General features: G+C 43.7%; 1 protein-coding gene across 5 annotated transcripts in view; it reads right to left on the reverse strand.

Moving 5' to 3' along the window:
* Nucleotides 1–17,112, reverse strand: part of LOC118379706 (E3 ubiquitin-protein ligase LNX-like) — an 82,733-nt gene that overhangs the window by 3,555 nt on the left and 62,066 nt on the right. For all 5 annotated transcript variants that reach the window (XM_052459983.1, XM_052459990.1, XM_052459982.1 and 2 more), the window contains 5 exons: nucleotides 13,935–14,140; nucleotides 13,168–13,587; nucleotides 11,139–11,273; nucleotides 4,351–4,528; nucleotides 2,830–3,088 (listed from right to left, as the gene is read on the reverse strand). In XM_052459983.1, coding sequence (XP_052315943.1) covers nucleotides 2,830–3,088; nucleotides 4,351–4,528; nucleotides 11,139–11,273; nucleotides 13,168–13,587; nucleotides 13,935–14,140 — 1,198 coding nt within the window. The remainder of the gene's footprint in view (nucleotides 1–2,829; nucleotides 3,089–4,350; nucleotides 4,529–11,138; nucleotides 11,274–13,167; nucleotides 13,588–13,934; nucleotides 14,141–17,112) is intronic.

Genomic DNA, 17,112 nt, shown 5'->3' on the forward strand with positions numbered 1-17,112 from the left:
ATTTTCTTTGTTGTTTATTTAGTTAAAACCTGCATTTCTCCTTAGCAGGGATTTTTTGCATGTTTCTGTGCAAAAAAAAAATATCACCTTTTTGGGCACTCACCAGTTTGCATCCCTGGGCATAGCCCTCACTCTGCCAGAATCTGAACTCTATCCAAACAAGAGACATAGAAGGGGTTTAATCCCTCAATCCAACACCTCTGCCACACATCACACCCCAGGAGATGGGAAGACTTGTCTGATTGTCAGAGTGTCAGAGTGACCACATGGGATGGAGAGTGTCAGAGTGACCACATGGGATGGAGAGTGTCAGAGTGACCACATGGGATGGAGAGTGTCAGATTGACCACATGGGATGGAGAGTGTCAGAGTGACCACATGGGATGGAGAGTGTCAGTGTGTCCACATGGGATGGAGAGTGTCAGAGTGTGACCACATGGGATGGAGAGTGTCAGAGTGACCACATGGGATGGAGAGTGTCAGTGTGTCCACATGGGATGGAGAGTGTCAGAGTGTCCACATGGGATGGAGAGTGTCAGTGTGACCACATGGGATGGAGAGTGTCAGAGTGACCACATGGGATGGAGAGTGTCAGTGTGTCCACATGGGATGGAGAGTGTCAGAGTGACCACATGGGATGGAGAGTGTCAGTGTGTCCACATGGGATGGAGAGTGTCAGAGTGACCACATGGGATGGAGAGTGTCAGTGTGACCACATGGGATGGAGAGTGTCAGTGTGACCACATGGGATGGAGAGTGTCAGTGTGACCACATGGGATGGAGAGTGACCACAGTGTCAGTGACCACATGGGATGGAGAGTGTCAGTGTGTGTGACCACATGGGATGGAGAGTGTCAGAGTGACCACATGGGATGGAGAGTGTCAGAGTGACCACATGGGATGGAGAGTGTCAGTGTGTCCACATGGGATGGAGAGTGTCAGTGTGACCACATGGGATGGAGAGTGTCAGTGTGACCACATGGGATGGAGAGTGTCAGTGTGACCACATGGGATGGAGAGTGTCAGTGTGACCACATGGGATGGAGAGTGTCAGAGTGACCACATGGGATGGAGAGTGTCAGAGTGACCACATGGGATGGAGAGTGTCAGTGTGACCACATGGGATGGAGAGTGTCAGAGTGACCACATGGGATGACCACCACATGGGATGGAGAGTGTCAGAGTGACCACATGGGATGGAGAGTGTCAGTGTGACCACATGGGATGGAGAGTGTCAGTGTGTCCACATGGGATGGAGAGTGTCAGAGTGACCACATGGGATGGAGAGTGTCAGTGTGACCACATGGGATGGAGAGTGTCAGAGTGACCACATGGGATGGAGAGTGTCAGAGTGACCACATGGGATGGAGAGTGTCAGTGTGACCACATGGGATGGAGAGTGTCAGAGTGACCACATGGGATGGAGAGTGTGACCACAGAGTGTGACCACATGGGATGGAGAGTGTCATGGGATGTGTCCACATGGGATGGAGAGTGTCATGGGTGTGACCACATGGGATGGAGAGTGTCAGTGTGACCACATGGGATGGAGAGTGTCAGAGTGACCACATGGGATGGAGAGTGTCAGAGTGACCACATGGGATGGAGAGTGTCAGAGTGACCACATGGGATGGAGAGTGTCAGAGTGACCACATGGGATGGAGAGTGTCAGAGTGACCACATGGGATGGAGAGTGTCAGAGTGACCACATGGGATGGAGAGTGTCAGAGTGACCACATGGGATGGAGAGTGTCAGAGTGACCACATGGGATGGAGAGTGTCAGAGTGTCCACATGGGATGGAGAGTGTCAGTGTGTCCACATGGGATGGAGAGTGTCAGAGTGACCACTTTCGGAGACTGGGATGTGAGGAAGAGGATGAGCAATAGACTGAAGGCCATGGAGAGAAGGCCAGACGCTGTATACACTAGTGTCTATTCATCATCATAAACTGGGTGGTTCGAGCTCTGAATGATGATTGGCTGACAGCCGTGGTATATCAGACCGTATACCAAGGGTATGACAAAACATGTATTTTTATTTCTCTAATTACGTTGGTAACCAGTTTATAATAGCAATAAGGCACCTCGGGGGTTTGTCGTATATGGCCAATATACCACGGCTAAGGGCTGTATCCAGGAACTCCACGTTGCATCGTGCCTAAGAACATCCCTTAGCCGTGGTATATGAAGGCTAATATTGGCTATATACCACACCCCCTCGTGCCTTATTACTTAATCCTGTCATCACCCTCCTTCTCCCCTTCCCTCTGTCCCATATCGGCCTTGTAATGTAGCCTGTTACCTCTTTAAGTCTCTTTGTACCCTCCCATATCTGTTGGCTAGTGCTTTTCATTAAGGGCCTTCACTCAAGTAGCAAGCCAACACCTAACTATGTTCATCAACTCATTAAGTACATTGTACATTGTCAAAGGGGGCTTAAAAATATGCCAAACAGAGGCTATTGGTGTCTGGGCAACAGTATGGTTAAGACTGCATCCTAAACATTGTGAGTGCAGTGTATATAATTATCATTCCTCCTCTCCCAACTGGCCCGGTCAAACACTGAGCTGGTCAGGGAAGAAAAGACTGAGATTGGAGAAGAGAATATTTGTGCATATAACATTTTAGTCATTTAGCAGACGCTCTTATCCAGAGCTACATTTAGTAGATCCATCTTAAGATAGCTAGGTGAGACCACATATCACAGTCATAGTACATTTGTCCTCAATATAGAAGTTATCAGCAAAGATGGTGCTGGTAGAACAAGATAAGCGCAAGGTTTCTGAGATATAGAATAAGAAGGCTAGCTGAGGGGTACTGCTACTCACCTGGGCAGCTGCAACCATGACACCCACAGTGGGGAGTAGTCATCGGTGTGTGGCAGCTTTGCAAGGTTCTGCTTGGTGCTGTCGGTGGGCGAGTGTGAGAGGCAGGGTGGCGAGGGGAACTCTGGCTGGCTCTCCTCCGGAGGCCTCATCTCCAGGACCTTGAGCACCACGGGGGAGGTGGTGTTCTTCAGGTTGGCCACAGCCTCGCCCCGCGTCACCCCCGTCAGGTCCAGCCCGTTAACGTTCAGCAGGATGTCACCTGCAGGCAGAGTGGAGGACAGAACACAGCGCCACTCAGCACAGTGTTGTTCCCAGGGACAAGGACTCGTCTCGTCTGCCTATTGAATATTCAATCTTCTCTCACAGGAACACAAAGCAGTGGGACCAAATAACTTCCAGATAATCAAAGTGGGCTTAGACAGTGCTGGACACATAGCACTGCACCGCAGCACACTGCACAGCCAGCTGCTATCTGGAGTTGAGGCTTGCTCAAAGGACAACATCCACCCCCTTTGATTAGGATGCACTATGCAAATTCACACACACGCTAGGGTACAATCTGGTTAATTATTATGTAGACAGCTGTATACACAAACATATGCATGTTACTGATACACACAGGAATGCACAGGAATACACACTCAGAATTATGCTTTTGATAAGGGCTAGGGGAATAAACACTAAATATCATACACACATCCTCACTCTCCTCTCTCTCTTTCTCACACACACACACACACAGATGTAGAGTATTGTGTATTCAGAAGAACAGACAGGTGGTACACCCTGGTCTGGTCTCTCTGTACTGTGGTTATCTGAGGCGGATCCCTAGGATAGTAGTTCTGGGTTTAAATACCTCCACTGCCCTTTGATGTCTGGCCCGGCACAGAGAGCTCCCTCAGATGTTCTGACATCCCACACCCAGACACCCAAACACACACACACCTATACTCTCACACACTGCAGTATATAGCCGTAACAGGCCTGCCACAAATGTGTCCAATCATTTTGGGAGTCTGTTTGTGTTTGGTCTATTTCAGAGTTGACTGATTTTGTATAATGAGCTGATAAAATGCAGCCTGTCATTTCCTCTGGAACCTTCTTAACAAAATCTGAGTGTGGTGTGTGTTATACTTAATTTGGCGAGCCCTGAACAGTAACCATCCCTGCGTTTCCTGTTGAATAAATACGCTTGGCAATGAAACAGGAATTTGAGTGTTTCTTCTCAATCACCTTGTCTGTTCTACACAAGGGACATGTCACACACATATGACACCTGTCTGCAGTACCAGCTCTGGCATCATGAAGACCAGCAGGGACTGCATGGAACAGAGTAACTATCAAAGTCAATATTGGAGCAATTCAGGTAAATATTAGCTAAATTCCCTGCCAGAACATTGGATTTGATTTACTGTATGACTGAGTGAGAGTGAAAGAGAGAGAGAGACTGTGCCTGAGTGTGTATAATTGTATGAGTGTGTGTGAGACCGTGATGTTTAAGGTTTATCACCAGGCTGGTACCTTTGCGGATGGATCCCTCCTGTCCCACCACTCCGTTGGGATCCACGTTAGTGACGTAGACAGGGAGGTCCCAGCCGCGGGAGGACATGCCACCTGCCACTGTCATCCCAAGGGAGTCATGGGACTCCTTGGCCAGCGTCACCGTCTTCTCATAACATGCCGGCTTCTCACATGAGTCCTGCAGAGGGGACAAGACAGAGGGGAGGGCTGCAATGTGAGAAATGTTACGGGTTAAACTGTAATAGACGTGTGTTTACAATAGAGTGTTTACCAGTGTTGTTTGTTTGCATCCAGTGTGTTTTCTTGTGTTTTGTGTGAGAATGTGTGTGTGTGAGTGTGTGTATTTTTGTGTCTGTAATTGTATCTCGGTGCCTGTGTTCAAATTAAAGAATTGTATAGTATGGTCCTGTTTTTCTTCCAGTAAAACAAGGATTGCTGACGGCCATGGAATTCCTTCCAAGGCTTGGCTTGGTTTCCCTCCAACAGACACAAACACAGCCATAGAAGCCAACTTCATTAAGACCAATATTAAAACACGATATGAAGCCAACTTCATTAAGGGGGCAGTGGAGTTAAACACATGATTTCTAGTTTGTTTATGATATTTCCACATTTGGATGTCGAAATAACACTCTGAAATTGTGAAAACAATGATAATGCCTTTTTGTGTAAGAGCTGAGGCACGTTCAACAAGGGGAATGTTTGCTAATGTTAGCTTAAGCTTGTGAACATCATTTTCTTTTTTAAATACAGTTTGTGGCAAACGTTCGCAGACATAAGCTAACAGCCCGAAGAGGTAGTGCGCGGTGAACAGAAAATTGACAGGGTTTAAGTAAATGTATATTATTTACATACTGTATGTATTGAATAACTACACGTAATAGACATTATATGAATCATGTATGGTTTTTCTTCATTGCTTCTATTTGTTTTTCACATTGGTTTAGTTTTTCCATCTTATTTGACCCTCGGCGAGGCGAGGAGATGCACAACAAGATTGTCGGACTACTGGTTTGAAAGGTAGTTAGCCGGCTACGCCAACTTGTACAGTAGCCTAGCTACTATCACAAAATCATTATAGCAAGTGTGTCATTACTTAACTAGATACCCAAATGTTAATTTTCTTGTTGATCAAGAATTGGATATCGATGATGGAGAAAAGCCTAGGTGAGGATTAACGTTAGCTACATTATGTTACTTAGCTAGCGTAAGAGTTTACCTTTCATCTGTGGTTAGGTGTTACACAATATTGTTGTCAAGTTATGAAAACTAGTTATCTATATCTGGATTTAACACAGTAGCTATGTATTAGCTAACTTGATCACCTTGAGGCCCCATATGGGGGGGGGGCTGGGGACGACGACATGTAACTACATTCACACAATCCTAAAGTTAACAACTAATAGGTTAAATAAATCTGATCCTGTATCAGTGGTTAGGGGAGGCTTGGTTCTTCTCAGGTTTGAACCTGTCCATGCACGTAGCTCTCAGACCAGTCTCTCTGTCCAACACAGACCACTGCATCGTTTGTACTATGCTTTTGCATCTAAGATGTAACTCGGTCTCGCATCTTGCGTGTGTTTTTACTCAGGTATAAGGCTATCCTCGACAGGCATATACGAAAACCCGGCCAAGGAGGAGTTCTTGTTTCTTTGTTCACTGACACACATCCCAACACCTCCACCTACATACAAATTCCTACTTATATCCACAAAAACTGCACTTACCCTCCTCATACTGACACACACCCCAAAAACTCCACCCACACACAGCCACGAGCACGTACAGCACCCAACCTTCACATTCCTCACACTGACATCCACACACAGCAATGAGAACCTAAAAGGTCAACCAAGAAAAGTGTGACCGCAACCATCGAGGCGAAATTGAAGGAAATGCTCAGCCTGCAGACATAGCACCCAGATTCAGCAAGACAGGAACTCTCGCTTGGAAAGGTTTACTCATGCTTTGCAGCGTCTCGCTGAGCAGTGGTTGTGAAAATTGAAGTAAATAGTTTTTGTTGAATGAGCAGTAAAAACAGTGAGTGAACAGTGATTTTTAACTGAAGTAAAAAAAAAATCAATGAGCAGTGATTGTTATTGATGCAAATTAGTTTTGGAATAAGCAGAGTATGTTTTAAAGTCTAGCAAATACATTTTTTAATGTTTCAAAATTGTATATTCGTGTTATTCATGAATACAATATAAAAAAGTATTACATTTTCTCTGTCAGTTATTTTTTTGTTCTCTATGCAAGTTCATTCTGGAATAAAGTTAGTCTATTACATTATTATTTATTTCATCTAAACCATTAAAAGTGCTATTTCTCAAAAGAAATTGACACCAGAACAATTTTGTGCAACATTGTGCAACAACAATTATTTGATTGATTCGAGCCCATTTTGTTGTCCCTCTTCTGGGCAGCCTGGTTATGTTGGAGCCTCCTCCAAATGCACTTTAAGAGGCCAATGGATCTCTCGATTTGGACTTGGGCGGAGCTGTGGATTGCATTGAATCGCTTGTGGTCGTCCACTGGGTGACCATTATCCCTGAATAGGACAATAACATCCAGGCTTAGGGGATTAAGAGGGTGGGCATCTAGGTGACGTCGCTGGTCCTGTTCAGCCTGCATCATGCACAGAACAAGCGTTTCCCTGCAATATTGGCTGTCTCATACAGCTTGCAGCTGGAAGCTGGGCTGGCCTTTTCCGTTAGTGTAGGCATCCCGATGTTCGGAGGGCCCCCTGATGGTAATGTGGGTGCCATCTCTGCACCCAATCACACCAGGGAACCCTCTGATCCCCTGGAAACCAGCCTCCAGAACTGAAAAATGGGTGGGTGTTGGCCACTTGAAGTAGGTGGGCATCAGCTGGTTCTGGCCATCTACTATTTGGAGCAGTTGGCCAACAGCCACAGAGAGGCTAACATACAATCCTCCAGTCGTTCTCCTCTGTATGGAACCAGAGGGATGAGTTCCTCACACAATATCTGAGAAACAGCCAAATTGGATTTTGTCATCTTAGAGTTTTGTACTGCCTTTGTTCTGTGTGTAAGACAGAGGCAAATAGCAATGATACAATGATGTATTATTCATTATAGGCTACATTGTACTTATTTTTTAACATTTTAATTATTTCCCCTTTGTGCAACTGTCGATAGATAAGGGGCCATATAAATAATATGCTTAATGTACAGCCTGGTTGGTTGATAATAATAGACCATTGTAACGCTCGTCGTATTGGGTAGACCAAGGCGCAGCGTGATTTGGGTTCATCATAATTTATTTGAATGTGAACCAGCAACAAAAACAATAAAGCGAAACAAACAAACGAACGAACAGCCTTGTAGGGCTCAAAAGCAACAATACAAAAACAAGATCTCACAAACAACAGGTGGGAAAAGGCTGCTTAAATATGATCCTCAATCAGAGACAACGATAGACAGCTGCCTCTGATTGGGAACCATACCAGGCCAACATAGAAATACAAAAACTAGACTACACATAGAAATAATAAACTAGAACACCCACCAATCACGCCCTGACCTACCCCACCATAGAAATAAAGGCTTTCTATGGTCAGGACGTGACAACCATTGACTGACTGTTCATCTGGGTAAGGGGGTCCTTCTGTAGCTCAGTTGGTAGAGCATGGCGCTTGTAACGCCAGGGTAGTGGGTTCGATCCCCGGGACCACCCATACGTAGAATGTATGCACACATGACTGTAAGTCGCTTTGGATAAAAGCGTCTGCTAAATGGCATATATTATTATATATATAAGGGGGTGGGTTCTAGACCATCCTATCAGTCGGAGCATTTCAAGGGCCAAAGAAGAACAATAACTACTGAGTGTATAAAACATTAGGAACACCTTCCTAATATTGAGTTGCTCCCCGTTTTCCCTCAGAAAAGCCTCAATTCGCCAGGGCATGGACTCTACAAGGAATTGAAAGCGTTCCATGTTGACTCCAATACTTCCCACAGTTGTGTCAAGTTGGCTGGATTTCCTTTGGGTGGTGGACCATTCTTGATACACACAGGGAACTGTTGAGCATGTTCTTGACACACTCAAACAGGTGACTACTACCATACCCCGTTCAAAGGCACTTACATATTTTATCTTGGCCATTTCCTCTCTGAATGGCACACATACACAATCCATATCTCAATAGTCTCAATGCTTAAAAATAATTATTTAACCTGTCTCCTCCCCTTTATCTACAGTGATTGAAGTGGATTTAGCAGGTAACATCAATAAGGGATCAAAGCTTTTACCTGGATTCATCTGGTCAGTCTATGTCATGGAAAGAGCAGGTGTTCCTAATGTTTTTTTTTTTCATTAAATAAACACAGACAGGGATTTATTAGACATACAGTGATGATTTAAAATAAAATTACAAAGACTGCATGGGGGCTTTAAGACCAATATTACAACACAATATAAAGGTCTGGTTAGATTTAGTCTAAATATGATCTATAGTCCTGCTGAAGGTGGCTTAGCTTATCTCAGAACGATAATACGTTGTTATTGTTGCTACCTGCTATCTCTGCAGGGTTCTTTCTATTACAGCCTCATTCTCTCTCAACTAGCTTTGATTCCAAGGACTGTACCTGAAGAATACAGTACCACTCCACTCTGGCGTCACACATTCTCCAGTTTTAACAATGTGTCTGAGAGAATTAACATCTCAAATAGAGAAAGCGAGACGAGAGCTGTGAAGTTGATCATTATCAGAACAACGGAATTCGTCAGCTCCAATAATGAGCTGTAGAAAATCCTGTTTACGTGTGGAGGTGTGTAAATCCTGACTATGTTTTCTTCATGGATAATAGGCTCAGAAAGAGAGAGGCGGCTGCTCTGGGCAAACACACATGGCACTCTGAGAGGAGCGGAACACTTTGGCACAGTCAGGAATGACACGCTCCTCTTTGATGGAAGAATAGTACGGCTCAGGATCATTTTCACATAAAAGGGAATATTTAATATGAGAAGAAGAGGCAGGAATACAAAGAGCTCTTTCAGTCTGTATCGCTGAAGCATTAAAGATTGCGCAATATAAATGTTAAGGTAATTTCCGATTGAGCCGACATATGCAGCGTTTCCCGTAAATGCTGTCTCCGCTAATGCAGGAACATTGCCTTTCCATTTCAATCACGCTATAATGCTGAACTTCTGCAACACGGATTGAATAGAGCTTAAAGTCTGGGGTTTTAGTGTGTGTATAACCTTGTCATGACGGTGACCTCTTTGGGTATAGCAAGCCCATCCCCCTCTCCCTGCCTCCCCCTTTCCTCCTTCAACTAGGTTGCTGTGGTCAGAGAGACGCCGTAAATTCCTGAGAATGTCCTCATGGACACACAGTATAGAGAGAGTAGAATTTCATGGAGAACAAAGGAAATCCTTCCACCTCACAGAACATGAGGTATGAACAAATTTCATGTTCCGGAGAAAGTATAAAAGATTGGTGAAGAATCCAGCTACGAACTGGTCCGTTTGTCACAACTTGGGAGACGGTGTGGCCACATTACCATAACGCTGTTTATATAATAGCCCCAGATATGAGGTTAACATCTAATTGTTTTATAAGATGAATGAATGAGTATGATACTGTTTACACAATTTTACAATGTGATTTTGGACTGTTTAATGAAGGAAAACTCAAAAAGGGAATTGGATTTGAACTATATCAGAGGACCAATTTGATGTGATTTGATTTTGATTTGATTTGACCGCCCCTGAGCCCAGTTAGGGTCAGACATCCTGGGACAGCCCTTTTCTGCCATTCCGAATAAAACCCCCACTCGAGTTTTCGATCAGCAGACCGAGCTTACCTCAATTACAAGATGGCTTGCAGACCATGTTTTTCTCCATTAGGAAGACAAAGGTTGTAGACCATTGCTGAATCTTTTAACCATACCACGTGGTTAAATTCTTAGACTATCGATACCGACAGAATAAGAACAAGTCTTTGATTTTAATTACTAGTCTGCAGCTAGGAATTCGGTATCATTGAACACGAAGAACGACAACTGCCGAAACATCCATTCTATAACGAATGTCACTCTGAACAATCCCCTCTAACCACACCCAAGAGGGAGAGGGATGGAGAGAGATGGACAGTTCTACAAAACTTTTCACCAGCGATCAAGACGGCACACTGAGCGTAAATATATATATTGATTGCAATTGTTCCTGAATGAGTGAGCGTTCATGTGCAAAGGATTAGCATTTCAATTGTTAGAATTATCACTCTGCAGTGACTTCTTAGTCGACCCCCACTTCCCCTTTTGTCTCCTATCATTTCATGTAACCACATTTACCTTGTTTGTTTGTTTGTTTGTTTATGCATTTCTGTGAATTACTTAGTTAGTAATAAATAAATGATTTAAGACACTTGATGTATGGATGACTCATAGTGAAGACTGGGTTCATGCAGATAACCAACAATTTACGACGTTTGGAATGAGACTAACGTGAGGTAAAGTAAATAATTCATTAATTCGAAGACTAATTGATCAGATAAAATATCTGAAAAGTTATTTTAGGAAATGATAACTTTGTAACCTGAATATTTTTCCTTGGTGCCCTGAAATCCTAGTTAATTAGTTACGTGATTAATCAGTTGATCGCGTAATAACTAATTACAGAGAATCTTTGATAAAAACTATCAGTCTTCAGTTGATGATAGTAAAGACACGACAACCTCAAGAAAATCTCTTCAAACAAACCTGTGTCTGTGTTTTTGTGTTTTTTTGTGTGTGTGCCTATGCATTTTATGCATTGCTAACCAGTAGCGTATGCTCCATGTCCACTGGGGAGTATGGAGGGGGGCCGTCCATGCCCCATGGAGCCTCCTGCAGAATGTCAGGCGTGGGTAAACAGATCTGACGAGACACTATGAAGTGGACCTGCTCCTCACTCGCCTACAGGAGACAAACACACAAACACAACCAAGCTCAGAACCAGACAGACACACATAGCAATTAAAAAAGAATGACAAACTAAAAACAGTCACTTTGTAGAAGAATATCATGGTTGAGCCCCAGAAATAAACATTGAATACAGCTTCACTGAAGTTGATCCAGATATCCAAACAAGCACTTAATAAAAACAACTCCACTGCCACATAACTAGACTCAGACACATAAACTATACCAGCTCAAACAGGCCCATCTTGCTCATCCCAGATGCTGTATTGAGGGTATTGAGGAGTATGAGCGGCAATTCCATGCTAATGGAACGCTTTGACTAATTTCTTTCACTTTAAAATCAATGCCAAAAAGCATTGACTTCAAAGTTTAAGAAACCATACAACTCCATGCACAAGGACTAATTTTTAACTATTTAGATTAACATTTACAAACATTTATTTCGTGGAAGAACTGTGTAGAAGCAAATTTTGGTAACAGATTTATGGTAAAATCACCCTTAGGTTTTCATGTGACCACATCTGCAGAAATAATGTGTTGTAAGCTACTGTATGACATGGCACTTTGAGTTTGAAAAAAAAATAGTTTTGTTATTTTACGACAGTAAGTGAAGTGGGCTTACACCCGGTTATGGAATTACATCATGAATTGCATTAATTTCTGGTAGATGTTTTCTAAGACCGCGTTTCCATCTATCTATTCAGAAATCCAAGCCTTTACTTAAGCATATTTTGTCAGTTGGAATTGTATGTATCGATGCCTTCATTTCTCCCTTAGCTTTCACTTGACACCCAATTTGATATAATCCTATGAACTTCACATGTTGGTGCTCATACATAGAAATACCCTGAGGTAAACCTGTGGACATTTTCCTCCTCCTCCCACACAGAGCTTGGCCAGACAGTAAAATATGTTAAACATTTATTACCCCTGAGAGGTTTACACAAATAATAAACATGTGTGGTGTACAAAACACTCTCACTCACACACACATTACAATTGCACCCTTCTACTTGCTTCAGGAAGCAGCCTGATTAGTGTCACTCTCACCCACATTTTCTCTTCTCTCATAATACTGCAGTCTTTCTGCTGCCCTCACCTTCTCACTATGACTTATTCAATTTCAACTCAAAAACTCACCTTTAAACGTATTTTTCTAACAATCTGTATTTCTCACCTCTCTACAACCTTTCCTCTAACTTACTTTTTCATACACTTTATTACTCTCTTTTTTTCTCTTTTTCAGGCTGTATGTCCACCCACTCACACAGTGACTCACTCCCTCATTCACTCGGATGAACAAGCACACACACACACTCACAGGCACATGCACACACATTTGTGAGTACACACACACAGCTCGCCCTCCCGTGTTGCTCATTTGAGAGTGCCTGTGCTCTCTGTGCCGCAGAGCTACCTCCTAAATTACCCAGTCCAGCTCGTTAGCGCCTTAATTTGACTAATTTAATCGGTTTCCAGCCAGTTCTTAATCTCTGACAACAACAGTCTGCTGTGTGCCATGTTGGGTCCTCAGAGTACCCCAAGAGCAAACCAGTCTCCTCAGACAAAAACCCAGAGAGCACAGCTACATCTACATCCCACAGTCAACCAGAAACACACCACCGCAATTACCCAGCATCCACCAGGAAGCAGAGTCTCAGCCAAGCAGTAGAGCAGCGCCCAGTCGACCACAGACACACAACAATTAACCACAATTAACCTCAATGGACAGGGACAAAGCCAGCCAACAGAGTGCAATTAACCAGAACTACACACCACTATTAGCCATAATATCACAGGACCCAGAGACAAGAAATACATACCATTACCAACCATTGTAAACCACAACCAACCAATGCTCCCTAACCTCTAACCCCTGCAGACATACCTGGATGAGTAAAGCGGCATGTTCTGGCGCTCCGTAGTGCAGGTCGTGTCCGTTGATGGCGAGGATGCGGTCGTTGACGCTGAGCTGCCCGTCGTGTTCCGCCAGGCCGCCCTCCAGCAGGTGGAAGATAAAGACTCCATGTTCCTCTGGTCGTCTCACCAGCTTGATGCCCAGCTGCTCCTCTGGGGTGCTCTTAGCCAGGACTACGTGGATGCTGTCGTCCCTCAAGGGCTGGCCATGGGGGAGGCCATGAGGCGGGTAGCCCCCGGCTGCGTCGTGGGGGTGCCCGTGGTGCCCCGAGTGTGAGCGGTAACGGTGGCGCTGTTCTCTCAGCACTGTGAGTCGCAGCAGCTGGCAAGGCTGTTTGAGTGTGGCCAGGGCGTAGCAGTGGGGCACATTGCTGATGTCTATGCCATTCACCTGAAGATGAGAGGGAGAGGTGGAGTTAAGTCTCAGATTATATGCTGTGATGAGAAATTCAAATACACAACACATACAGGGAAAGGGGATGCCTCGTCAGTTGCACAACTGAATGCATTTGACAAAAATATGTCTTCCACATTTAACCCAACCCCTCTGAATCAAAGAGCTGCGGAGGCGCCCGGGGAGCGAGCAGAACGGCACATTTTTCCACCTTGCCAGCTCATGGATTCGAACCAGCGACCTTCCAGTTACTAGCCCAACATTCTTCACCACTAGGCTACCTGCCGCCCCTCAGTCACATACATGGCGAATAGTACTCCACCTTACTTTGAACAAAAACTGACCTTGAGGATCATGTCTCCGGGCAGCAGGCGTCCGTCCCGGGCGATTACCCCCTCCCTGTAGATGTCCTGGATGAGGATACGCACCAGGGGGGTCTCATTGCCCCCCACGATGCTTATGGCCAGGGGCTCAGAGGGCTCACGGTTGATCTTAATACTGGTGACCTCACCATCAGGGATCAGGTGATGGAGCTGGGGTAGAGCCAGCACTGAGAGTGAAGGAGGGAAATATACAGTACCAGTCAAAAGTTTGGACACATCAACTCATTCCAGGGTTTATTTTTTTTTATTTTTTATCAAATCTATGAAATAACACATATGGAATCATGTAGTAACCAAAAAAAGGTTAAACAAATAAAAATATATTTAAAATTTGAGATTCTTTGAAGTAGACACCCTTTGCCTTAATGGCAGCTTTGTCTGTATAATATATATATATATTATACAGACAAAGCTGCCATTAAGGCTTTATACTTCAAAGAATATATATATATATATATATATATATATATATATAGAGAGAGAGAGAGAGGGAGTGAGTGAGAGAGAGAGGAGAGAAAAATAGAGTGTGAGAGAATGAGGGAGGGAGAGAAGTTGTGTGTTACTCTGATTTCTATGATGAAAAGGAACTCTCACAGAGGCAGAATGCAAGGCCAAGGAGAAAGCAAATGAAACAGAGAGAGGGAGCTAGAAATAGACAAAGGGAGGAAGCCAGAGAGGCCGCGTAGAGAGATTTAGCGTTGAAGCAGCTGTCTCTACTCCCCCAGGTTAGCAAAACAAGCTTGTACAAGCCTAAGGGGAAAATCCACTTGGCTGATCATCCTTCCATATGTTTGTATCATTAGTCACATATATCTATATGTACCAAGTATGCTTGGGAAAAACCTGACATTGACTTTTCCAAAAGGTTATTGCTTGGGTGGAGATAAAATCACACACGTTTACACAGAAACACACTGACTGTACTGACAGAGAACTGAGATATAAAGTTCCCACAAATACACAACCACAGCCTCATACTGTACACCTAGAAATGTCCTTGTTTTTGAAAGAAAAGGTAATTTTCTGTCCATTAAAATAATATCAAATTGATCAGAAATACAGTGTAGACATTGTTAATGTTGTAAATGACTATTGTAGCTGGAAACGGCTGATTTTTAAAGGAATATCTACATAGGCGTACAGAGACCCATTATCAGCAACCATCACTCCTGTCTTCCAATGGCACGTTGTGTTAGCTAATCCAAGTTTATAATTTTAAAAGGCTAATTGATCAGTAGAAAACCCTTTCGCAATTATGTTAGCACAGCTGAAAACTGTTGTCCTGATTAAAGAAGCCATAAAACTGGCCTTCTTTAGACAAGTTGAGTATCTGGAGCATCAGCATTTGTGGGTTCGATTACAGGCTCAAAATGGCCAGAAACAAAGAACTTTCTTCCGAAACTCGTCAGTCTATTCTTGTTCTGAGAAATTCAAGGCTATTCCATGCGAGGAATTGCAAAGAAACTGAAGATCTCGTACAACGCTGTGTACTACTCCCTTCACAGAACAGTGCAAACTGGCTCTAACCAGAATAGAAAGAGGAGTGGTAGGCCCCGATGCACAACTGAGCAAGAGGACAAGTACATTAGAGTGTGTAGTTTGAGAAACAGACACCTCACAAGTCCTCAACTGGCAGCTTCATTAAATAGTACCCGCAGAACATCAGTCTCAACGTCAATAGTGAAGAGGCGACTCCGGGATGCTGGCCTTCTAGGCAGAGCTTCTCTGTCCAGTGTCTGTGTTCTTTTGCCCATCTTAATCTTTTCTTTTTATTGGCCAGTCTGAGATATGTGTAATGATCATGCAGTTTAATCAGCTTCTTGATATACCACACCTGTCAAGTGGATGGATTTTCTTGCCAAAGTAGAAATGCTCACTAACAGGGGCCTAAACAAATTTGTGCACAAAATCTGACAGTGTATGGAACATTTATGGGATTTTTTTTTATTTCAGCTCATGAAAAATGGGACCAACACTTTACATGTTGTGTTCATATTTTTGTTCAATGTAAATTATCCTTATATCTTCTTCTTTGTGCTATTTTTTAATAATCGCACAAACTCAGTAAAGTAATCTGATTACGTTCACTTACCTTCTCTTTAAGAGGCATTAAAACAGGGGTGTCAAACACATTCCATGGAGGGCCTAGTGTCTGCTGTTTTGATTTTTTTCCTTTAAATTAAGACCTAGACAACCAGGTGACCTTAATTAATCAATCGAGTACAGCGGAGAGGGGAAAACTCGCAGACACAAAAAACTTCCCTCCGTGGAATAAGTTTGACACATGCATTAGAAGAAAGCTTACCCTGGCATGACGTTTTCATAACCGTGTAAATCTCTCAAGGACAAGATTACCTTTATCGTTATATTTGCCTGTATTTACCCCCACAAAATGACATTTGAATTAGCTGCTAATGTGGCTGTCATAAAGAACTACAAATGTCATGATGATCTGGATAAGACTGCCGAATCGAGGCAAGGTTAGCTACATCTAATGTTAGCTACATTAGTAATGTAAAATGGGCAAAATGTCTTTAACTGGACAATTCTGTGAACTGCCTTGTTGTAACGGCTCTCTTCTATCTCCTCCTCTGACGAAGAGGTAGAACAAGGATCGGACCAAAATACAGCGTGATGATGATTCATGATATTTTAATGAAGGAAAAACTATACATACAGAAACTACAAAAATAACTAAATGAAATAACGAAAACCGAAACAGCCCTATCTGGTGCAAACACAAAGACAGGAACAATCACCCACGAAATACTCACAAAATATGACTGCCTAAATATGGCTCCCAATCAGAGACAACGATAATCACCTGACTCTTATTGAGAACCGCCTCAGGCAGCCATAGACTACGTAGACACCCCACAAAACCCCAAGACAAAAAACACACCACAATAACCCATGTCACATCCTGGCCTGACCAAATAAATAAAGAAAACACAAAATACTAAGACCAAGGCGTGACAGAACCTCCCCCCTAAGGTGCGGACTCCCGGACGCACCTCAAAACCATAGGGAGGGTCCGGGTGGGCGTCTGTCCATGGTGGCGGCTCCGGCTCGGGACGTGGACCCCACTCCATAAATGTCTTCTCCCCCTCGCGTCCTGGGATAGTCCACCCTCGCCGCC

Source organism: Oncorhynchus keta, chromosome 1 (genome assembly GCF_023373465.1).
Source record: "Oncorhynchus keta strain PuntledgeMale-10-30-2019 chromosome 1, Oket_V2, whole genome shotgun sequence".
Lineage (NCBI taxonomy): Eukaryota > Metazoa > Chordata > Actinopteri > Salmoniformes > Salmonidae > Oncorhynchus > Oncorhynchus keta.